Below are 26,115 nucleotides of genomic sequence, written 5' to 3' on the forward strand. Positions count from 1 at the left end.
AAACGTTTACATTTTGTTTGGTACATGTACATGTTTAGTACATGTACTAAAAAAAAATATCTGCTATACCAGGGTTGTCCAACGCGTGGCCCGCGGGCCAGAAGGTGGCCCTCATCAGCCTATGGCATGGCCCGCATATCACGGTCCATTAATTTTGAATTTTTATTTTAATAAAAATTTCAAATAACAATAATAAAATAAGTTCTACAGCAACAGCATATTATTTATATATTTATAATTCGAATTATACATTCGATTTCGATTATACTTTCACTATATAAATCCGCATTTGAAATAATAAAACGCGCGCTAAAGAAAAAACATTATTTTTATATATTTAATAAAGATGGCTTCAGCTAAAAGACGTAGATGTGATACTGAAAGCGGTCATGGGGGTCGTGTATTTAATCCTTCTTGGACAACTGACTATTTTGTCCATGAACAAAGTAATTCTATTATATGTCTAATTTGTTTGGAGAAAATTGCCGTGTGTAAAAGTTATAATGTGAACAGGCACTACACTACAAAACATGCTGTAAGTTATGACGAATTTAAAGGCCAATTTCGAACTGATAAGATTGAATTGTTGAAGAAAACTTTTCTTGCACAACAATCAGTGATGAAAACTAAATTGATTAGCTCTTACAGTGCTACCAAAATAAGTTTTTTAATGGCAGAAGCTATTGCAAAAAGTGGTAAACCTTTTTGTACTGGAGATTTATTAAAAAACTGTTTAAAAATATTTTGTAAAGAGATATGTCCTGAAAAAACACCTACTGTTGAAGATCTTAGCCTCTCACACCAGACTATTGCTAGAAGAGTTGAAGATCTATCAAAAAATATTGAATTATCATTAAAAGAAAAATTAAATAAATGTGAAGCCTATAGTCTGGCACTGGATGAATCAACAGACAGAGGTGATACTGCTCAGCTAGCCATTTTTATTAGAGGTATAACTAGTAACTTTGAAGTGATTGAAGAACTGTTAGATATTAATCATATGAAGGACACAACAAGAGGAGAAGATATTCTCCCTGATGTGAAAAAAACATTGGTGAAATTTGAATTACCAGAAAAGAAACTCTGTGGTGTCACTACAGATGGAGCAAGTGCACTAACAGGAAAAAATATTGGATTTATTGCATTACTTAAGAAATCCATTAATCATGAAATTATTTCATATCACTGCATTATACACCAAGAGCAGTTATGTGCAAAAGTATTGGAGATGAGGAATGTTATGGAACTTGTTATTTATACTGTTAACTTTATAAGAAGTCATGGCCTTAATCACAGACAGTTCAAACAATTACTTGAAGATTGTGGTAGTGAGGCTGAAGATGTAATTTATTTCAGCCAGGTTAGATGGCTTAGTCGAGCTGCTACTCTGAAAAGATTTTGGATACTATTACCTGAAATAGTGCTGTTTCTAAAAATTAAAGGGAAAGACACAAGCTTGCTTGAAAATATTGACTGTCTGAATGATTTGGCATTTTTGATTGACATGACTCAGATGTTAAATGGAATTAAATCTTAAGTTGCAGGGTAAAGATCAACTTATTAGTAAATTGTTTGAAAATGTAGAAACATTTGTTTTAAAATTAAAACTTCTGAAACAACAATTAAGTTCTAAAGTACTTGTCCATTTCAAGGCATTATCAGAAAGAAATATTAATACAATTGACTCTGAAAGATATTGTACTCTTATTTTAAAATTAATTGATGAATTTGACACAGATTCTGTGACTTTAAAAAGGAAAAAAATGAGTTAGACTTATTTGCGCATCCATTTTCCATCAAAGCTGAGACAGTTAGAAATGAATTTCAAATGGAATTAATAGAATTGCAAAACAATAAAGATCTTAAAGAAGCCTACAAAGAAGTAGAATTGTTAGAATTTTATAAAAAATACATGAGCATTGAAGTTTTTCCTCATTTGTGCAGACATGCTATTAAATATTTTTCACTTTTTGGAAGCACATACAACTGCGAACAGTTATTCTCAAAAATGAAGCATGTAAAAACAGAACAGAGAAATAGATTGACAGATGAACACCTTACTAATACCCTTCAAATTGCATCATCAAATATAAAAGCAGACATAGATCATTTATGCAAAAAAAAACAGTGTCAAGTTCCACATTGATCGAACTTTTGTATAACTTCACTTTGAACCTTAACTATGAGTGTAACTGTTTATTTAAATTTAAATAAAAACTTAAAATTTAATAATTTTTATTTTGGGTATTTTATGTTTGTGGCCCTCAAGTTGATTTTGAAACGAATTAATAGTCCTTACTGTAAAAAGGTTGGACATCCCTGTGCTATACTATTTATTTAGTTTTTAATATGTGCAAAATTTATTTTACACAGAATGAAATTTTATTTCAATAAGAAAATATCAATTCCAACTTAAACTTACCTATTACGAATCTAAAATTAAATAGCCTACAGCATCCTATAAGAATCCTATTTTGATCCTTTAAGATCTTTTAAAATATTCTTTTGGATCTTACCTTATCCTGTAAGAATTCCTTTAAATCCTACAAGATCCTTCAAAATGATGTTTATAGGTCTTGCAGGGACTTGTGCAACTCAACCCATAGGATTCTTGTAGGATCTGTAAGATCAGTCAACTAGGGATGTCAACTTCAAATGCTATGCACAGATGCAAAATATTGCGTTTTACAGTCGTATCACCCTGAAACAGATTCCTTAAATTTTTTTCTAGTTTGTCGTAATTACACAGTAATGCAAATTATCAAAGAGGTCATAGATTCTATCTACCACAATGATAGGATATTAAAATGGGATCATATGGAAATCAAAGAGTTGAATAATTTTTCAAAAGCTATTATTGGTCAAATTCCAGATTATTTTACTCTGAAACCATTGCGAACAGTTATAAAAGCAATCGCTAAGAAAGCACCTATTATTAGTTTTGTTAATGAATTTGATTTTAGTGTTTTATAATAATATTTAAAGTTGCTGAACATTATTAACTAAGTATCTTAGGAATTATTTTTTGTCGGGAATCTATTTTAATTTCAACAGTTTCAATATTAACACCTCTCAAAGTATTCAACTATGAGTTTTAGGAGAAAAAAACTAAACAATATAATGAAAGCATTTTTTTTTAATACTATTCTTTTGGTCCTATGGAAAGCATTGTCAAGTTTGCAATGTGTGCTAACATAGAAGAAGCACATGTCCATTTCACCATTTTAAAATCTAGGATAGCTAAAGCTATTAATTTAAACTTTTTTTTCTGAATAAAAAACACAAACAAAACAGCTTTAAAATGCGCTAAAAAGTTTAAACAAAGCTACCATTTTTATTTTTTTCCCTACAAATAGACCCAGGCCTCTGACGTAAATTTGGCTAATTGAAGTTGTTGCAAACTTCTTTAACATTTAGTATCTATTTTAAGCTATTGTTGTGTTGTTTTCAATTAAGTGCCTTTATAATGCTATTATCATTATAATGATAAGCTTATGCTTTTTTAAATTATATTTATATATTTTTGTAAATAAAACTGATGTTTTAATTACGAAAGTAAATAAGCTTAAACCTTTAGGTAATTAATCTTACGTTTGAAATTAATGCTTTTACACATTGAAATTAATTAGGTTACGTTTGAAAATAGTGTTAAACCATTACATTTGGGCGGAAAAAGCTCCTAAAATAAACGTTTCCAATAAACGTCCAAAAACCGTTTTTTAAATGTTTATTAAAAACCGTCCCATCACCGTTTCCTTTGGATAGAAAAAGCTCCGAAAATAAACGTGTCCAATACACGTGTTAAAAACGTTTTTTGAACGTTACTGTGTTTACTGGGTTGTTACCATTGGTATAACAATACCGATTGTAGCAGCTGAAATAAATGATGGTAGTTCTGCCAGAAGCTTGCAAGTATCAAGTATAGTAATGTATTAAGATGTTATGTATTGGCTAAAAAATTCTAAAATTTTAATTAAAATTATTCTTTATGCGTACACCCAAACCTTATGAGCACGTAAGCACGCAATAAACGCGTTAAAATTTTATTAACAAATTTGAATTCTTTGATACCCAAAAAACTATCATTTTCACATATTTGTTTACAATTTTTATCTAATTTATCGAGCTTTTGCCGTTTTTTGATCATCCTGAGTCACTGTGCGACGCACTATGAATCCAAATCACAAAAATGTGGTCAAAAGTCGTTTTTCAAAAGTATTCCAATATATATATCTTTTTTATAATTTAGAAAGAATATTAACCTAATTGCTGAAAAAATATTTTACAGCATTTTTAATACGCCCTTTATATGTTTTGGGAGTGGTTTATCGCGCTTAAAAAATAAAATAAAAATTCCCAGAATAATTCACGAATTTTTGTATTTTTTTTTAAATAAGAGAATTTCTATATTATCATACATTTGTAAACTTTTTTTAAATTTCATTTTCTTATATTATTGTTATTGTAGTTTTAAAAAAGAAGTAATAACTCGATTTTTTAGCTTTCGATTTTGGGTTTTTGAAGAAAGGAGTAAAATTTTTAAAATATGTTTTTTCACGGTTACAAAAATGTGATAAAGGTTAAAATGTCCACTTTTCACTCCTCCTAAATTTCTATCACATTATTATGAATGTATTGGGCATAAAACAAATAATTTTTTAGCTGCTCAAATTATCTCCATTTTAGTTTTATGTCAATTGTTTCAGAAAAAAACATTAGAAAAAGCCCGGGGGAAGGGGGAAGGGGGGAAGGGGGGAAGGGGGGAAGGGGGGAAGGGGGAAGGGGGAAGGGGTGAGAACAACAAATGCAAGACTTCATTTCAGCATTTTTATAACTTGAAATCTTTTAAAGTTTATATATATAAGTATATATATCTTTAAAAGATCTCAAATATATATACATATACATATATATATATATATATATATATATATATATATATATATATATATATATATATATATATATATATATATATATATATATATATATATATATATATGTATGTATGTATAAACTAATATTTGGAACATTTAGTAATATAGCAAAAATTATTATTTAAAAAATATTTGTTCATCAAGCAAAAGATTTAAAGCTTCAGAATCTAAGTTAACAGCACCAATAGATTTAGTTTTTTTTGAAGATGAATGATGATACTATTAAATCACTACGTAACAGCAGATAATGATATTGGTTTTCCATTGCATTTTTTCTTAAAACTTTACATGTATGGTTTAGTCTTGCATTTCGAATGCATTTATTTTGTGCTTCCTGTGCTTCTTCTGAATATATACCTATTGGGAGTTCAAAGCAATAAGAAATTTGATAACCATGCTCTAATAGCTTGTGTACTGTAGGTGGCATTATGCACCAGTTATATTTTTCAATTGTTATTTCAGAAGTAGCTAAACCGTATTTTTTGAAGGCCCCCAAATCAAGGTGGTATCCACTGCACACAGCTTTCATTATATTTCTCAATCTAACAATTATTTTAACATCAACTCCTGTAATGTCTGCAAAAGTATCTGCATTGTCAAATGCTCTCCTGGGTGTTACCTGTGGTTTGAGGAACCATAGCCATGCTTTGGCATATCCACAACGAGGGTGAGCTTGTTCTAAGCCTATTCTGAATTTCATTTTTTTGCTCAATAACAGAAAGCTTATGTTCTTTTGATCTTGCCTGATATTTTTTAATTTTCATTTTACATCCTAAGTGTAGCACATAATAGAAAAGTCTAATCCAACAATGTAAAGTAAATAGTCCCATAGTAAGAGATTTTTTATTTGGAGTAAGCATTCTGATTTTTACTAGATTGTTCATCTCACTCGGTTTTGCAAAACAAACATTGCACAATTGTGATGAATTCGAAAACATGATAGCATTTACCGACTTGCCATTCAACATAGTCAAGTCAACAACAATTTTAATTTTTATGGAACAGTGCTTTTTATTACTGAGAAGATCTAGATCTAAAATATAGTCTTGCAGATTTTTGATTTGTTTTCTAAGATTTATTTCTTCTGCTGCAACGAGTTCATTTGTTTCTTTTAGGTATTGTAGTTCAAGAGATCTACAAAAAGGAGGGCTGGATGGTTTATGATTATTCCAAATGTTTGAACCCCCAATTTTTAATTTCAAAGGAACTATTGGAGTTTGAAATACTGACTGTTCATTCTGCACTCCAGTAGTAAGATCAGTATCATCAAACCTTTGATTATAAATACTTTGTGAAGATGCATCATCCATGCCACATTTCAAATTGAATACTCCATGTGTAACTGTTTCATCTAAATTTTGAAGCTGCTCAGAATTTAGCTTTAAAATTCAAAGCAAGGTATGGTTAACCATGTTCTGCAAACTACACTTTGCAGACATTTCTGTAATATGCAAACCCTCTGGATAACAATCCGCTTTTGATTTTAGGATTGCTTTTAATGGGGGATAAATGTCAGCATTTTGCACCAGAGATGAGTTTCGAATAATCTAGTATTGTAAATCACTCAAATCACATTGAATTTTAAGTGATAAAGCTTGATCTGCAGACATCATAGCTGGCTGATAATTGTCAGATTTGTAAGTTTGGCCTGGTAGATCTTTAGAAAACATTTTAATATTCTTTCCCAAATCGGATTTTCCAGGACTTGATTTTGCACGTACAACAGCAGCTTCTGCTAATTCTTCAGTTGTATAAGTTTTAGCCAAACTAAAATAAAAATAAACATTATTTGATAAACTATTTCCATCATGATAATGTAAAAAATTGATACTATGGAAAACTGCCTTGACCACACAAGTGTGGAACTGTGGGTGTATATTTTTCAATCACAAAAAACTGTGTTTGATGACCTCTTTACTTTATTATAATGAAAAACAGACTTTTAGAACAGGATTGAGTATTTTTATTGTGACACCATCACTAGGAGGATTACTATCCAAGGTTTAAGAGCTCCTCTTACCTCTTATTGTATGTAAGAGTTTTCCTGCTCCACCACAACTAAGGTGTCTCACCTGCCCTGTTATATATATATTTTTATTAAAACTTATGTTTTTAATCAGTGGGTTTTAAAAACAAAAATAATAATTTTAAACTAGAAACAACCTTGAAAGATTCCTCCTTTTTGTTCTTAATGAATACTCTGACCATTCTTTTTCTGGTCGTCCAGTTTTTAAAGTTGAATCAAGTTTAGTATTTTGATTCTGAAACAACTCAGCCTCTAACCAGGGCACTTCTTGTTTAATTAATCTTTTAAAAATACGATTATGCTTTGTATATTTAACCCTAAATTTATAAATAAAGTCTAATTTTTTATGAGAGTTCTACATCAGACAGTTCTTCATTGGTTAGCAATTTATTTTTTGCTTCAGTTTCTAAAACGGCTTGCAAATTCGCATAATTAACACCAACTTCTTGAATTATGTTTATACGTTCTAATCTTTTCAAACTTAATCAACAACAAAGAAAAAACACCTGTATAATCTTCTAGATGCACTATTTGCAATAAATATTTTATGAAAATAAAGCTATAAATTTTCTTTACAGAAAATGACTCTGCGTTGAGTTTAAATACAGTTAACATCTGTTTAAAGTAAAAAGATTGCACAAAGTTCACTTTTTGTTAAAAAAAAAATCGAAAAAAAGATTTGGCCACTTTTTCGCAATTTTGATTCATAGTGCGACGCTGTGAAATCTGGTTTGGTCCACTGATCTCTATAATAACTGGATAGCGCATCTCTAATATCAAAATTCACGCCAAAATCGCCATATTGGAAAGCCCCAGAACAATGAAATCTGATATGTGCGATAAAGCGATAAAGCGATAAGCCGAAAAATAGAACTTAAAGCTTACGGGATTAAAATTTTTGGGGCTTTCCAATATGGCGATTTTGGCGTCAAAAAATAAGAAGTTTTGCTCGGAGTTGCGCTATCCAGTTATTATAGAGATCAGTGGGTTTGGTCACTGATCTCCAAAATAACTGGATAGCGCAACTCCGAGCAAAACTTCTAATTTTTTTACGCCAAAATCGCCATATTGGAAAGCCCCAAAAATTTAATTCCCGTTAGCTTTAAGTTCTGTTTTTCGGCTTATGGCTTTGAATACACAGTATCAGATTTCAGCGTCTGGTACCAATGATATATTAAGAATAACTAGATGTCTAACTGCCGTAAATCGGCATAAGAAAAAGTGAAGCAAAAATCGGCCATTATGGGGGGCAAAGTCTTTACGCTATTTATCAAAACAAAACAAATACGAAGCTTTTGATTTGTTAAATTTACCCCCCATAATGGCCGATTTTTGCTTCAAAAAATACGCGGAAGTTAGACATCTAGTTATTTTTAATATATCGATGGCTCCGCGCAAAATCGGACTATCTGCAATCTCCGCGGAAAACAAATTTGGCATATCTGCAATCTCCGCCAAAAACAAAATTGGCATATCTGCAATCTCCGCGTAAAACAAAATTGGACTATCTGCATTTTTGCCAGATACATTTTTGGACTATCTGCGTTTTTCGGGTGCATAAATTTTTGGTGGTGTTTCTTTAAATATTTGAAGTTTTTTATAAAATTCTACAATTTTTTAAATAATGGCGATTATTTAAACATTTATTAATAGCGATTATTTAAACACAAAACCTTGATCATAACTTGATTAAGTTTGTGAGTAATCAAGTAGTTTTAGTTAAGATAAATATGTTAAAAATAACTTATGTTATTGTTAATAATAATATAGCATATGTAACAAAACATTGTTATGTTACATACTAATTGCTAAATTCATCATACATACTTTGTCAATTTTATTTAGCCTTGTTGTTGTGACTAATAAGTTTAGATCAAATTAAATTCTTGTTATGTTATGTTGCAATGTTGCTAAGTGGTTTTTATACACAAGATCTGCATATAAATATATACAGGATGTCTGCGAAATCAGGGAAATGCCAGGGAATTCGGATATCTTCAAAATAATCAGGGGATTATCAGAGAAATTAGGTTAAATTTTAGAAAAATCAGGAAAGATGAGTCTTTATCAAACTTATATAACTTAAATAAGTTGTATATAGTTCACGTAATCTAAAAGTTTATTTGGCAGATAGTTTTATGAACTTCTCTTGATATATTTAATGTGGGTTGTATTATTGTTTATATTTTTGCAGTTGAAGAGCATTTTTCTAAACGAGAAATAGGTAAATATCAGGGAAAAGCTAGGGAAATCCAACTTATAATATTGGCAGACACCCTGTGTGTATATATATATATATATATATATATATATATATATATATATATATATATATATATATATATATATATATATATATATATATATATATATAAATAAACTATGTTAGTGTATTCTATAAATAGAGTGCTCAATGGTCTTAAAGAGCAGAGCAGTAATAAATTAGTAAAAACACTTATCTAATTTTTTCTTCCACAACTTGTTTCACCATCAATAAGTAATCAGGAAGGTTAACAAATTAATCATTAGTTAACATGTTATATATTAACCTTATATATTTATAAACTTATCTTTCACCATCACTAGGTTCATCAGACTTCCTGATGAACCTACTGATGGTAAAACAAGCTGTCAAAGAAAAATTTAAATAAGTATTTTTGCTAATTTATCAAAGATAATTAAAGAGGACCCTACCATTTCATTTGCTACTAAAATTAGAACTTACCTATCAAAATTGAATAAAAAAGGGCGATTTACCAAAAAAGAATATGAAAGTCTTTACCCAAGCGACCCAGTACCGCCACGTATGTATGGTGTAATTAAAGCGCACAAACCGGAAAAATCATACCCTATGCGATTAGTAGTTTCAACCATCGGGACACCAAGTTATGGAATATCACAATATCTAGTAAATATATTTTTACCAATCTTAGATAAAAACATAACAAAGTTAAAAAATTCGTCAACTTTTGTAAAAACAGCTAAACTTTGGAATATATCAAATGATGAAATACAAGTATCTTATGACGTTGTCAATTTATATCCATCAATTCCTCTGGGAGAGGCTACAAAAATTCTTCTTGATATGTTAGAGCACTTCTCAAATTTAAATAAACTAACAAAACTAAGCGTTTCAGAAATAAAATCACTAATAAAACTGTGTTTATATAAATGTTATTTTTTATGGAATGAAGAAATTCATGAACTTGTAGATTCAGGTCCAATAGGACTTTCACTCATGGTAGTACTTGCGGAAGGTTTCCTGCAATTTTTTGAAAATAAACCAATCAATATTGCGCTTCATTCTAATCCACCGTTAGAAATAAAATCGTTTTTCAGGTACGTAGATGATAGCCACGCAAGATTTACAAATAAAGATAATGCCATCCGTTTTCAACAAATATTAAACAGTCAACATCATGCCATCAAATACACAATTGAATTGGAAGATGAAAATAAAAGATTAAATTTTTTAGACATCCAAATAACGAATAATCAAAAAGGTAAATATGATTTTAACATACATCGAAAAAAAGCAATAACAAATATTCAGGTTAAGCCCAATTCAAACCACGATCCAAAAATCTTGGAAGGAATATTTAAAGGATTTATTCATAGAGCTTTATCAATTTGCTCTGAAAAATTTTCAAATAAAGAAATCGATTTCCTAATAAATGTGTTTGCTGAAAATGGATACGAAAAGAAGAAATTACAAGACCTTGCAAATATTGTTATAAAAAAACGACACTCAAATAATGAAATAGTTTTATCTAACAACAAAGCAACTATGCCAACTATATCACTACCGTGGATCCCAGTATTATCGCCAAAACTTCGAAAAATCTTTAGGAAAGCAGGTTACAGGGCAGTCTTTAAATCCAGTGCAAATCTTAAATCTTTACTAACTTCGCGCAACAAAACAAAATTACCATCAAATAGCCATCCCGGAGTATACCTAATAGAATGCGAGTGTAAACAAAAATACATCGGTGAAACAAAAATGAAAATAGCAACAAGAACAAAACAACACCAAAAAAATGTTTTTGAAGAAAAATTAGAACAATATGCAATTGGCCATCATAAAATTAAATGTTCACGTAATATAAAATGGGATCAAGTAAAGACGCTAAAAGTAGAACCCAAAAAATTTGAAAGAAAAGTTCGAGAGGCAATCGAAATTCAGTTCAACAAATGCGGACCTAAAAATGGAGGTATGAATTTAGATGACGGTCAATATGTAAAAACGCAATTCTGGACACCATACTTTTTATACCTACGAAATATTAAAGAAGCCCAACTAAAGCGAAGTTTAAAGAAGCCATTAAAAAGTGACATTACCGTTAATGTTTGTTTGTAATTTAATTTAATAATATTTGTAATTAAAGCTGAAGATGCTAGTATCAATAATCTAGCGAAAATTTCTTAGATAAAATAAAAAATTAGTATTGAGAGAATTCGTATTTATTGAAGTTCATATATTAAATTTATTCAACTCTCATACAAGATGTCGTCATTTAAAATATATATATATATATATATATATATATATATATATATATATATATATATATATATATATATATATATATATATATATATATATATATACACATATCACAAAAATTTTGTGTATATATAAATATATGTATGTATATATATACTATACGTGTATATATATATACTATACGTGTATATATAAATATATGTATATATATATATATATATATACATACATATATTTATATATACACATATATATACACACACGCATTTATAAATATATATATATATATATATATATATATTGTAACCTAGATCGTAACTAACAAAATTATTGTTATTAACCTATTTTTGTTCATTAAGCAATCAAACTATGTGGAGTTTTCTTTGTTGTCTACTTAAAACCATTCTTTTTTGGATATGCCACTTAACTGAACACACACTAGTTAAAAACTCATGCATGAGTATTAAACATTTTGGTTTCCAACTTTTCTTAAACTTGGTTTATCAATAATTAGGATCAAAATCAAACTGAGCCTAAGGTTCAGTTGGATTTGAGCTCTAAACCATTAAACATTGGTTTAATCAGATGTCACCTCAACTGCAGTGATGATCAAACAATTTTGGTCCAATTATATTTGATAATTTTTTTATATCCAAGACTTTGGGATGTAATGATATATAAAAAAGGGTTGTAATTTTTTTACTATGATAGTAATAACTATGATACAATCAAAAATAGCTGTATTTTTTCTACAAAAGAATAATTACAAAATAACAAAGAACTGCTGTTTTAAATAAACATATCCTTAACTTGCACATTGATCTTAATATCAGGCTTTTATTACTTTTACAGTATACCCAATATAATAAATTATCACATTTGTAATAGACAATATTAATTACTTGAATTTAAATTATAGTCACATTTAGGTAACTTTTAACTTTAGAAATTATAATTTAACATACAAACACAACTTATCTAAAAACATCTATAATTTTGTAGTCCTAACATATTTTTAAGATCTAACATATTTTATTTGACGATAGCAATTATACACTTGAATTAATTAATTTTGTAAGCTAAACAAACCAACTTGTTATTTTCACATTTAACCAAAACATGACTGACTGCTATATGCTATATAGTATACCTATATAGTATAGATAACACAGTAACACTACTTTTTTTTTTTTCTGTTGAAAATAGACAAACTTGAAAAACACCAAACAATGTTTCGAATAAGCCTCGTAAAACTGTAAAACGTTTTCTTAATCCAGCAGCATTTTAATTTCAAATTAAATTTGAATACATAAAATTGGTTTTGCGATCAGCTACACTTTGATCAATTCATGATGTGTATACGCTTACTAAGTTCAGACTTGAGATTAAAGTAGATGCAGACTGTTCTTATTTTAGCCGCTAAAATGATGTTCTAAAAATATTGTAAATTTTTCATTTGCATTAACATACCATATGTCATATAACTATTTAAAATAATTACTTCTAAACAAAATCAAATGTGGCAAGTGAAACTTTGTGTTAAAACTTAAACAGATTTATATCTCAGGAATAGATGGAAAATAATGCAATTACTGTCTTCTTATTAACAACTTATTTCATGAGATCTGCCATTTGTAGTGAAATCACATTTTGACAAGGCGCATAATTTCATGCAATAAAAACTTTGAACGCCCGGAGAATGCAGATAGTTCAAAAATAAAGCTGGCGGAAAATGCAGATAGTCCAATTTTGTTTTACGCGGAGATTGCAGATATGCCAATTTTGTTTTTGGCGGAGATTGCAGATAGTCCGATTTTGCGCGGAGCCATCGATATCATTGTCTGGGACTTTCCAATATGGCCATTTTGGCGTCAATTTTGATATTAGAGATGCGCTATCAATTTATTATAGAGATCAGTGGGTATGATTGAGTTTTTCCCGCCACGGCGCTCCTCCGCAATGATATATATTAACTAGATTTCTAACTTCACCTAAATTCCGTAAGAAAATGTGAAGCAAATTTTTGGAGGTTGTAAAACCGGTAGCCTCAGCAAAGAAGAAAAATTTCTAGCGATGTTTTGTTTTATTTTTGCTATTCGTTTTTCCGTAATATCTGTTAACCAATCAGATGCTGGTGGCAAAACAAGTTATTATCCAATCATATGCTGGTGGCAAAAAAAATTTGCTTCACTTTTTTTCGGAAGTTAGACATCTAGTTAATATATATCATTGCTCCTCCGTGTCTCATGGCAAATCCTTTTCTTGTATTATCCACCGTATCTAGCTCGACGTCACGAAATAATTAAGAATTGTTTTGATTTCAATTCTGCCATTATGGAGGACAACTAAGTTAGCGGAACTAATATACTAATTATTATATTCTTAGCTTTTTCAAAAAATATATTATATTATTAATTTATTTTTATCCGGTATTTCTTTCATAAAATGATTTCTATGGCTGTATGTATGTCAATTAGTTCAGGTAAAATACATTCTTCAAAAAATTAATTACATCTTATTATATTTCTGTCCATAATTTCCAAATCCGGAAGAATTCTTTCGCAATACGAATCTTTTGATATCCAAATAAAAAAATCACAGTAGCTACTTGATGAAGCATATAACTGACACTGAACCTGATAGTAATATTTATGTGATTTTTGAGAGCTATAGAAACTTCATTATTTTCTAGAGAAGAATTTTTAGAATTTAATAATTCACTAATGTATTTATCTCTCACACTATATGGACACTTTATCTGCAGACAACCATTTCCACAACAATTACAATTAATAACTGCATCTGGCGATGCACCAAGTAAGGGTTGAAGAACTGAAATAAAAAACCCACAATTTTTTGTTGAAAATTTAGAGTGTTTCTTTTCCATAGTTGTGGAATACAAAATCAATGCTTTTTTCTTCATGGTCATTTCCCTATTTTGTTGCTGCTGTGCAAATACGTGCTTGAATGGGGTAACATATTTGCATAATCAAACTGATTAGTGGTTGGGTGATGCTTGCACAGCATACACTTCCAAAATTTGAAGCAGTTATACGACCTGCCTAAAAGTAAAACCAGCTCATACTTTTTGCTTGAAGTCGCATTGTACTTTCAACATTTTTACTTTGCTCAATCGTTATTGTAATTCTTTTTTTTTTTACAAGCAGCTAGGATTTGTTCAAAGTTTAAAAATATATTTTTCTGGTAAAGATCTGACAATCATTCAGGATATTTTTCTGTTATTATTGATGGTTCATAAGATTTGGTAAACCCAAGAATAATTGAAAGAATAGCTGGTTTTGTTCCACATTGACTCAGGTCTAAAAATAATTTATCAGTTTCCTCTTTTGTTAGAATAGAAACATTTTTTCTATGAGTTTTTTTTTTTTTTTCTTTGATTACGCCATGAACTTTATTATCTAAATTACGTTGCAAAGATTTGGCTGAGGTGAAATCATTATCTAAAACATGTTTGAATTCTTTCAATCTTTTTAGAGCTTGGTAGTAACCCATAAGCTTTTTCTTCAGTGCATGTTTTTGAACTTTTAATGTTAACTGCACACTCAATATGAAAAAGTACCGCACTAACATGTGAACAGCTTTCTCCAATACCAGCCATGCAATTGCAATGATCACAAACTATAATTCCTGACTTCTCCGAAATAATCCATGAATGTAATGGTACATCATTCATTTTTTGAGAATGTTTCACCTAAAGTATTGGTTAAAAAAGAAATTAAAAAAGGAAAGCTATTTCTATTTAAACTAAAATTATTGAACTAAATATTGAACTAAAAATTAAATAACCCACTCTGCCATGAATAAGAACATATTTCTGAAATAGCTTTACACCAACGTTGATAACCCAACCTGATACAAATTGATTATAAGAATCAATTTGTATCAGGTTGGGTTATCAACGTTGGTGTGAAATTATTTCAGAATCAATAAATCAAGCTTTGTATGCTTTCAATTGATCCTTAGTAAGAGGATTTGGAGCAAATAAAAAATAGTTCTCAATATCCGGATATGTAACATTTGGATAACTGTCTATATTATCGGAGAAATCAGTATCTTTAAGAAAACATGGGTCAACGTGGTTTATAAAGCTTATTTTTTTCCAAATATCTTTGCTTTGCATTAGAATCAAGCTTAGACAAGTATTCGCTTTCTGTTGACATTGCCGATCTATTTGTTTACGCTTGTTTGTCCTCCATAATGGCGGTATAGTTTAGTTCCGTATAATTAGAATAAATTAATGACGAGGTAGGAGCGGTGGATATATTCTTTAGTCGAAAATAAAGAGTATTTATTACATATTAGACGATAATTCGATAAATAAAGGTTGCACCAAAATTTAGTTAATTAAATCATCAGTGCTATTCAGAAGCAATATGACAAATAAAAAGGATAATTTAGAGTATGCTTTTAAAATAGTTTGTGATTTATTTTTTATTAAATCTTTGAAGGATTACCAAAAAGAAGCTTTAAGAGCTCTCAGCAATGGCATATTACCCCCGTCCTTAAACCTACGAAACGTAATTATATTTCGCTATTATTCATTTTTTTAAATAACCAAAGTTTTCTCGTCTGACTTACTAAAGTTCACGGGAAAAAAAAGTCAGACGAATTATCGTCTAATTATATATTAGATGTTGTATGAACGCGCATTTTCTCAAGCACGAGCATTATCTGATTAAGGGAATTTACCAAATCTATTATAGTTATGACTAATAACAGTGTCAATTTGGAGAAATTAAAAGTACCTAAAATACTTTTTAAAGATTCATTAGAAGTAACGCCCAAAGCTGAATTAATTCAAATTTATGAAAAAATGAGGGTGAAATTCGATATTCCCCTGATCGAAATCGTAGCAACTGAAGAACAAGCCAACGATGTGATAAGAGCCGGAGATAGAATTCCCAATCCTGCCTTTACCGAATATGTAACTCGCTCTCTAGATATATTATCACAATGGTTGTTTTCGGAGGCAAGAGACTCACGTGAAGAGACCATAATAGCTGCTTTATCTGTATTACCTTTGTCAAACAAGAGAGTATTGGGAATTGCTGGTTTTCCTAAAATCACAGTACCGATGATGGTTAACTCACCGTTCGAGTCCAAAAAAAAGATGATTACACCTGAAGAAATAGTCGCAGGAATCTGGTATTATGTTGGTTATACTATAAGGAAAGTTATGAAGAATGAGACCAATGCAGAAAATGCATTGATAAAAATCAATGACGTGTTGGCTAATAAGTATAGCTTGAAGATCAAAAGAGGTTTGAATCTCAACAAAGAACGCTTCCTCTCTAGTGACTCTATTCGGGAATTGTTTATTATGTTCCAGATATATGCATTCTCAGAGAAGCTTGAGAGGGGTGACCCTGTGTATTTGTCTTTTTTGATGATCGGGGAATCTGCAGGCCTACAACTGTTAGCAGGATTACGTAAGATAGCTTTACACTACAGAATTCCCATTTTAGAAGTGTTGGAAGTGTTGGCGTCCGGAGATTTGTTAATAGAGGCGAACGGAATCTTTCCTTTAGTGACTTCTTACTGCAAACATGCAGATACTTATATAAACAACGATAATGGATTTAAATCAGATTTTTATCCAATAGCATCAGTGAAACCAGGTTTGGCGGCCAAGTATAAGATATTAGCAGGATACGTATCTGCAATACTAGCCAGTGATGTAAATGCAGCAATAAAAGAAAGAGGTATGGAAGGCATGGTTAAATACAATCGCGTTTTGGTTTTTAAAGAACTCCTTGCATATATTGCTCAGAGATCCGAAGTCAAAACAAATATGAACAACAAATAACTTAGATTCACAAAACTGTGGTTTTGTGAATCTAAATTATTTGTTGCTTTACACACACACACACACACACACACACACACACACACACACACACACACACACACACACACACACACACACACACACACACACACACACACACACACACACACACACACACACACACACAGATATATATATATATATAATGATATATATAGATTTTTTTCTTATAGTTTTTCTACACTTAAAATGTAAACATTTTTCTGATGATAAATAACGCGACATAAGATCTAATAATTCTAATGATTGATTTCAATGTTTTTTTTTTGAGTTGTTTTTTATCTTTGGTAAAGCAAATGCTTAGAATAAGAGAATCATTTTTGGAAAGCTTTTTTGAAATCTTACAATAAAAAGTCTGCGAATTTTTCAAAACCATTATTTTCAAATGATTATTTGCACGTTTGATAAAACATTTGCACAATAAAATAAAACATTTACAGTGTAAACTACTTCAAAAAAAAGAATTTTTATCTAAATAAATATATATATAGCTAAAGTAATACAAAGTATCAGGAATTTCAGGAATACCGGGTGTTCCCTAAAAATTCATGGAAATTTTCACGTTTAAAAAATGTTTATGCACAGGTTTTTTTATTTACATTCTTTTCCTTATCGTTTCAAATTTAATAGTATATATAAGACATTACATATATATTATGGTGGGGCATAAAACACCAAAGTCAATAAAAAAACACCATAATAAATTTTCTGGTTCCTTTTGATATGTGTATAAAAAAAAGGTAATTTTTTTTTTTTTACCATGGGTATCCTAACGGTTGGTCCCAGCAGTCCGAAAATTAGAAAATTTATGAATTTTGTAAATAATAAGGGGGACAGGGTCACTTACAAATATTTTAAAGATATCTTAAGGGTTATTTTTGTAGCCTGATATATCTATTTTTAGATTATGTTTTGTTTTAATGCAAAAGATGATGGAAATGGTCAGCCTTACCCATTTAAATACATGATGTTTATATTTGGGAGGTAGGGGGTGAAGGGCTAAGTTTAAAAAAATCGGTAATTTTTAAAACTTTTATCTTAGTGTAAATAAAAATAATGATAACGAGCAATAGTTTTGGAAAAATATCTCATCGTGAAGTTTTTCTTGTTGGAAAAAGAATTGGAACAATACCTAATACACAATTGCCAACTAAAAAAACTGTATTGTAACGTTACCATTACAGAGATCTTATGCTAAGAGCTGATTTTCCAAACATTTCCTCAGTTAATATAGCTTCATGTCCTCTTGGTGATTTCTTTACTGCACAATGTGCTGAAATACGCGGTTGTCTCCAAAAATGTTTACCGTGCGTTGTTTATGAGGTGAAGAAAACATGGCAAAAAGCAGGAATTCTATTTATTACTGACAAGCTTATCAGGTTTTTATAAAATTAAAATAATTTTAATTTTTAGTTTAATTCAATTTCAAATTTATGTTATATAAGTAACAATTATAAAGTCATACAATTTTATATATTTATAGTAGATTACATTAATTTTAATGCATTCTTCTACATTTGTTTTAGAGACAAGATTGTTGACTTAGAAATGAAGAGAAAAGATTTAAACAAACACAGGAACCGCTTAAGTACAAATTTAGTTTTAAAAAGAGAACAGCTTTCAAAAATGCTAGAGGAGGTATTTGATGTAAGTCAAAAGAATTGTGAAGGTATTATTATGAAAAATACAAAACTAAAGATATAAAAACTAGAAGAGGAGATGCAGATTTTCTTAACGACCAGAAAGGAGCGCGTGTTCAGAAAATGTTAGGTAGAGATAAAACTTCACAAAAATTTGTAAAAAAACAAAACAAGATGAAGAGTATCTACAGCCTTCTAGAAAAATTAGAAAATTTAATGTTGTTCCTTTTATTGTTCCAAAAAGTATAGGAAAACATTTACCTCCAACAGCATCACGATATGGAATAAGTTCGACTGCACTGAGTGCAACTCTTGCTTCTCTTACAAGTAATAGTTCTGGAACAACAAATGATTTTTCTATTTCTAAACAAAGCATTTTGAGGAAGAAAAAATTAAGTATAAGAAAAACTGCCTGTAATATTAAAGACAACTTTATTACATCGGCTAAGGGTAAAAGTCTTACTGTGCATTTTGACTCAAAAATTATGTTAGAAATGAAAGAACTTCGTTAAGAATAAGATGAAAGAGTAGCTGTTCTAATCAGTTCACCAGATCTCTCAGAATCCAAACTTTTGGGTATTTTAATTGAGAAAGATGGCACTGCTGAGTCTCTTGGTAAAGCAATCAAAAAAACTTTACAAGACTGGGAGCTATTTGACTATGTTGATTGTCTGTCCTTTGACACCACAGTTACAAATACTGGTTGGCTAAAAGGAGTGTGTACTCTAATTGAGCAGTGGAGAGGAAAAGCTTTAATTTGGATTACTTGTTGTCATCACGTTTATGAATTGCTTCATTTACAGCACTATCTTATGTTTATTAAAGCTCCTTTCCCTGCCATAGCACCTTCTTTAGATCTAAAAGCTATTAATGAAATGATACAATATTCTGAATTCAGTTTTAAACCAGCAGAAGCCGTACTGAAATCACTCAAAAGGCACAATTGGTATTTAAATGAAAGATTTGTGGTTATGTGTCTTGCTGATAAATGTTTACCTGTAGATCAGCTATAAAAATTAGCTCTTAAATTAGCTCAAACGGTGAAGCCCACCAGTTATAAGATGGGGAAACTGAAGTCCAAAATTTTTACTGAAAATCAAAAAAAAAATAACAAAAAATATTGAAGATTTTATTGATCCTGAAATCTGGTTTTTACTTGATTTATTAAAAATGACATTACATGAGACAGAATGGCTTAAAATCAGTTCATCAAACTGGGAAAAATTTTCGGCTTATATAAGATTTAAAAATTATGTCACTGGTCTTCTAGTTGTAAATGATAGTGCAGAATGTGCTATTAAATTTGGTCAAGACTTCATTGAAACTTTCAGAAACAAAGAAGATAGCCAATCTAATTTACTAGATGTTGCAGATCATCGACTAAAATTTCAGACAACAGAAAAAAAATTTTGGTTGAAAACTTTAAAATAATTTTTCTTTAAAAAATAAATGCAAATTTAAAAATATTTTTTTAAAATTTAAAATACATAGGAAAAAAAATATATACGCTCCCCCTACCTCCCAAACATAAACATCATGTATTTAATGTGTAGATTTCTTAGAGAACTATATTTCTTATTTTGCTAAAAACTTGAAATGCGTAAATTCAAAATTAAGAGAGAAAAAGTTAATAATGGATACTGCGAGTGCTTTGCAAAAAACTTCTAAAAGATTAGCAAGCTGTGCCTAGTATTTGTTGAACTGTGGTGTATCTTATGTATTGCTAGGACTTATGGAATCAGATGCACTAGAAAAACAGTTTAGGAAATATCAGCAAGGGTCAGGTGGCACATTTGATAACTGTTCAAAATATTATTCAAAAATTTAGAATTGACAAAATTGGAAAGTTGCTAGATGAGCAAGCAGATATTTTAAGTATTTCCTCCTGCTCAGCACCACTGTGATAACTGTGAACTTGATGTGGAGTTTGATATGTCAATATGTGAAAATTGTGAGGGTCAGTTGCCAAATGAATGCAAACAAGGGCTTTTACATATTGCAGGTTTTATTGCTTACAAACTTCCAGAATTACATTCAATTTTAGAAGAAACAGACACCTTTGATATGTTTCAAAAATATGGAAATTTGATTAGTTCTTTGAACAGGGGAAGACTAAGATAAACTTCTGACTATTTAGTCTACTATGTTGTTTATTATTTTTTTATATTTGAAGTGACACTTGTGAATTAAGTTTCACCATTGCTGTGCAAGAGAGGATTAATTGTCATTTTTATTAACTGCAATAGTAAATTTCAATTGCTTGTTCGAAGTGTTAAAAAAGTTTGCTGCATTTTGGCAAATATTTTTTTAAACAATTATTGTAAAAAACACTCTGAAGATTTTGGGAAAGGAATCTTTAATAAAACAAGCAAAACTTTTAACTTTAAAATAAAATACTTTGAGTTAAAAAAGTCAAGTTAATTTTGATAGAATAAAGTTAACATATTTGTTTGTTTTCATCAAAAAATTTATTATTTGTACTACAAGTGTTAAACAGCTAAAATAAACATATAGTTACAAAAATGAGATTTAGTCATTTTTAGCTAAACTCTTTAAACTTTTATTGTAATTAACTTATTCATAAACGTAAAAAAAAGTCCTACAAATATTTGCTTCCGAAATTTAATCAAAATGTTTTGTCCTAATAAAGCTCTTTACTTGTTTCTGAAGTTTGTTTACAAAAGCATTACCTAAATTCTCTTCTTGAGAAAATTAGCTTTAAAAAAATGAAGTTTATGTTAATGGGAGATTTCAACTTTGACTTGCTCAAATACAAGACAAACAATGAAGTTTCACATTTTTTAGAATCAATGATTTCAAATTCTCTTTTTCCTTTTATTATACAGCCTACACGCATAACCACTCATTCTGAAACTGTAATTGATAATATTTTTTTAAATTTTTATTCTTCTGATATAATCTCAGGCAATCTTACCGCTTCAATATCTGATCATCTTGCTCAGTTTATAATAATGCCGCATTCCAAAGCGCAAACTTCACCTGAACCTATTTTTAGGAGGTGCTTTAAAAACTTTAAAAAAGCTGAATTTATCCAAGATATTTCAAATGTTGAATGGGATGACTTTATAAAAGAAGAAAATGATATCAATTATTCCATTAAAAAGTTAATCGAAATTTTTGATTGTATTTTGAACAAACATGCCCCTTACAAAAAGTTGACAAAAGATCAAGAAACTAGTGATAATAAACCTTGGAAAATGAATAACGAAAGGCATTCTCAAGTTAATAACAATTAAAAATAAACTTCATAAAAAATATTTAAAATCAAAAGACTGCAGAAAGAAAAATTTCCTTTTTATAAAGTTTAAACAATATCGTAATAGTATAAGCAATCTTATAAAGTTTAGCAAAAAGGAATATTACACAAACTTTTTCAGTTGCAATATCAATAATATAAAAAACACCTGGAAAGGTATAAAAGAGTTGATAAATGTAAAGCCAAATAAAATTTACTCCCCAACAAGCATGCTGATCAACAACAATGCGAAACTAATCCTAAAGCTATCTCTAACCATTTTAGCAGTTTCTTTACTACGATTGCTTCAAAGTTATCCAATGAAATTCGAACTTATCGAAGTTATCCAATGAAATTCGAACTTTCAAAAGTATCTGACCAATCCTAATAGCAACTCTTTTTATGTGCAACCAATAATTGAAGAGGAAACCCTGGACTATATAAATTCCACTATCATAGAAGGTAATAGTATTGGACCGAACAGCCTTCCAACAAAACTTTTTAAACTGGTGTCAAAAAATCTATGCAAACCACTAAGTATCATCTTAAATAATTCATTTTGCAAAGGAATATTTCCTGATGTCTTCGAACTGGCCCAAGTTGTTCCAGTCCACAAAAAAGGATCAACGGTTGACTGCACCAACTATCGTCCGATCTCACTTCTTTCTAACTTAAAAAGTTATGCATAATAAATTATACGACTTCCTAAACCAAAATCAAAGCTTATATAAACACCAGTTTGGTTATCGTAAAAAGCATTCTACAGCTCACTCTCTTATCGAAATTACAGAAAGTATAAGAGTTGCTCTTGATAATGGAAACTTTGCCAGTGGGGTTTTTATTGATTAACAAAAAGCTTTTGACACCGTAGACCATGACATTCTCCTATCAAAGCTTAACTATTATGGTGTACGCGGCATACCCTTGCAATAGTTTAAATCATACCTTTCCAATCGTCAACAGTTTGTTACTTTAAATGGCACCTTCTCAGACATTAAAAGCGTTTGCATTGGTATTCCTCAGGGATTCATATTAGGTCCTCTTCTCTTTATTATTTACATCAAAGATCTTATTCTTTCTATCAAACATTCAAATAGGTATCATTTTGCTGATGATACAAATCTTCAATTAACGACAAACTCCCTCAAAAAACTAAATAAATATTTTAATGAGGATATGGCCAGTCTTGTTCAATGGCTCCGAGCAAATAAAATCTCATTGAATACTAAAAAAACAGAAATAGTAATATTTAAGACGCAGTATACTAACTTTTCTAAAAAAACTAACAAGAATCTTCCAAAATACTTGAACTTTAGAATAAGTGGCCAAAAGCTGCTTTTTTATAGTTATATAACTTATCTTGGTGTTGTGAAAGATCAGAAACTTTCATTTAAAACACATATAAATAACCTTACTCTCAAATTAAACCGTGCCGACGGCATGTTAGCAAAAATTCGACACTACGTTAGTTTTGAAACATTACTAGTTTATATATCACTCAATTTTTGGTTCACATTTACAAAATGCATGCCAAGTTTGGGGACAATCTAAAACCGTCTGTCTGTCTAAAATCGTTTCGCTTCAAAGTAGAGTAATACGAATTATTCATTTCTGTCCAAGAGACTTCCCTACTGACATCCTGTGTCTTACATCCAAAGTTCTTCTTTTCTATGATTTAATCCAGTTTCTAAATTGTTCATTTGTCTGGCATCAACAACACGGTCTCCTTTCTTCCATATTTCGTAACTACTTTGATAGTAGGACAACGTGTAAGATCAGTCAATTTTAACAACTTAACCATCCCACAAAAACAGTCAACTAAACATGTAATAAATTCCATAATAATAACTATTTGATCTATACTTTAATTCTTTTAAAAGTCTGTTTTATAAGTGTTATTTATAAACTTTTGTAAAGTTCTACTTTTACTGTGTGACTAGTTTATTTGTTATCTTTTTCTCTTGTCTTTTCTTTATGTTATTTAAGCCATTGCGTTTTATTAGTGAACTACTATTTGCAATGACCTGTGTGTTTTGTAACATCCTTAACACGAAATATATTGATTGATTGATTGAAAGCAAGGATAAAAAATAATTTTAACCGTGAAAAAGTCTGCCTTCGCTAATTTTACGGAAAATGAGCTGTCGCGGCCTGTTTAAAAAGGGCTTTAAGTCATGGAATGAAAAATCTTATAAAAATAAGACCGAATGATAAAACAAAGACGATCTTGAAAAATTTACTTAGCAAGTCAAATAGAAAATTGCCGTGGAAAGCCCAACGACGGCTGTTATACGTTCAAAACAATGTCAACTATTAAAATGGTCGAATGAACAAAAAAATTGTAATACAAAAGTGAACTAAAGACCACCGAAATCGAATTCGAATCTACTGCGATTACTTGCATCGGAATCATCAAAGATTTTATTTACGGAACTTTTTAACTGTTTTTAACAATTTAACAATTAACGGAAATGCTAATTCTACTCGAATGAGGTTGCACAAACTCCTTATAGCTAAAAATATCTATTGTATTTTAGTTTTTTTAAGACTCTAAAAAATGTGGTCTTTTTCCCCAACATGTAGCTAATTCTATCAAGTTTATTTGTACCAAACCATTATCTTCGCTATTTGATGATGGAGGATAGTATCTATGTTCATCATTAGTGAGCTAATGCCATCATAGCCATTATAGGATTTATTACTTAATGAATTTACCGAAAAATGACATCTATCCAGATTTTCTGTTTCTTCAAAAATGTGTTTATCCTCAGTTTTGGTACCTTCATGTGATCCAGAATAAGGATCACAGAAAGGTACCAATTGGAAAAGTAGTGCTAAGTTAACTATCGAAGCGGCGTTTATTCTCATTATCAACATCAGTACTTTTGCAAAAATCTTTTTGCGACGATCACGTGTTATAAGTAAATACAGTATAAACTATCTACTGTTACTGTACTGTATCAGTTGATAGTTAAATCCGTTGAAAATTTCGAGGTTTTTTATACAAGAACTTTGTACCTTACTTTTTCTTTCTATCACATGTTCTCGTGAAGAAAAACAGCACAGGTTTAGTCAGAGTTGGGCAACCAACTTTGTTTTTAAAATTCGATATCCGATTGTGAGATATTTCAATACTCCATTAGCTCAAAAAAAATTCAGTCCGATAGTCCAAAGTCCGATAAACTGATAATTCATTAAAAAATTATCAGATACTTTTTTAAAAACTTTTTTATCCATTTTAAAAAGAAGCATGCTTTTTGCTGGGTTTTTGAAAATTGAAATAATGGATTTAGATTTATACTGAGTGTTTTGCCTTACATACAAAGTTAAAACAAAGAAAAAGAAAAGCTAGGCTAGTTGAATTAATTTTTTGGAACATAAAAAATCAAAGTAGCAAGCGTATGAAGATTGTAACTAAAAATATTTAAAATAAGAGGCATTCCACGTCAAGTGGAAACACTTTTTGGTCAAATTCGACATGACCGACTCGGATTTTGATGAAAATTGGCTCACATGTTGGGCATATGGACAGAAGAAAAATATGTAAACTTTTTTGACTTTGGTCAAAGGTCATAATTTTTTTTTTTACTAATTGCTTTTTCTATTATTATATATTGTTAATTATTTCCTTTTTTCTTTTTGTTTTCTAGGTTGTAATTTAATTACTAGTACTATATATACAGACTGAGTCAGTATTAAATTATATCAGGCTTAAAGCTATATATATTTATATTAAAATAATCAATTCATTTCCATTGAATAAGTCGTCAAAAGACAACTTAGGAAAAAATTTTTAGCAACTTTCAAATTAAATTTTGATTAAAGATGGCATTTCAAGCACAAGTAAAAGAGTTAAAGAAGCGACAACACTACCGTTATATGT

At 29.8% G+C, this 26,115-nt stretch overlaps 2 protein-coding genes, 1 long non-coding RNA gene and 2 pseudogenes across 4 annotated transcripts; 2 read left to right on the plus strand and 3 right to left on the minus strand.

Moving 5' to 3' along the window:
• Positions 1 to 346: 346 nt before the first annotated feature.
• Positions 347 to 2,146, plus strand: LOC145189241 (general transcription factor II-I repeat domain-containing protein 2A-like). The gene is made up of 3 exons (XM_090089145.1): positions 347 to 695; positions 882 to 1,515; positions 1,738 to 2,146. Exons 1-3 carry the CDS (start codon positions 347 to 349, stop codon positions 2,144 to 2,146), a joined length of 1,392 nt encoding a protein of 463 aa, XP_089945271.1.
• A 2,886-nt stretch (positions 2,147 to 5,032) lies between these two features.
• Positions 5,033 to 10,203, minus strand: LOC149888961 (uncharacterized). The gene is made up of 4 exons (XM_090089146.1): positions 10,170 to 10,203; positions 7,427 to 7,490; positions 7,101 to 7,280; positions 5,033 to 6,704 (listed from the first exon to the last, which is right to left on the minus strand). Exons 1-4 carry the CDS (start codon positions 10,201 to 10,203, stop codon positions 6,485 to 6,487), a joined length of 498 nt encoding a protein of 165 aa, XP_089945272.1. The 3' UTR covers positions 5,033 to 6,484.
• A 3,651-nt stretch (positions 10,204 to 13,854) lies between these two features.
• Positions 13,855 to 15,722, minus strand: LOC149888962 (uncharacterized; annotated as a pseudogene).
• Positions 15,723 to 18,382: 2,660 nt separating this feature from the next.
• LOC149888963 (uncharacterized) lies at positions 18,383 to 20,407 on the plus strand (annotated as a pseudogene). The gene is made up of 2 exons (XR_016452775.1): positions 18,383 to 18,715; positions 18,863 to 20,407. The product of XR_016452775.1 is annotated as an uncharacterized LOC149888963 (transcript).
• Positions 20,408 to 22,101: 1,694 nt separating this feature from the next.
• LOC149888964 (uncharacterized) lies at positions 22,102 to 24,406 on the minus strand. The gene is made up of 2 exons (XR_016452906.1): positions 23,648 to 24,406; positions 22,102 to 23,457 (listed from the first exon to the last, which is right to left on the minus strand). It is a non-coding gene; the product is annotated as an uncharacterized LOC149888964 (long non-coding RNA).
• Positions 24,407 to 26,115: the final 1,709 nt, after the last annotated feature.

The sequence above is a fragment of the Hydra viridissima genome, unplaced genomic scaffold (assembly GCF_058129835.1).
Source record: "Hydra viridissima isolate aposymbiotic clone 2 unplaced genomic scaffold, HvirCarnegie_v1 scaffold_5, whole genome shotgun sequence".
NCBI lineage: Eukaryota > Metazoa > Cnidaria > Hydrozoa > Anthoathecata > Hydridae > Hydra > Hydra viridissima.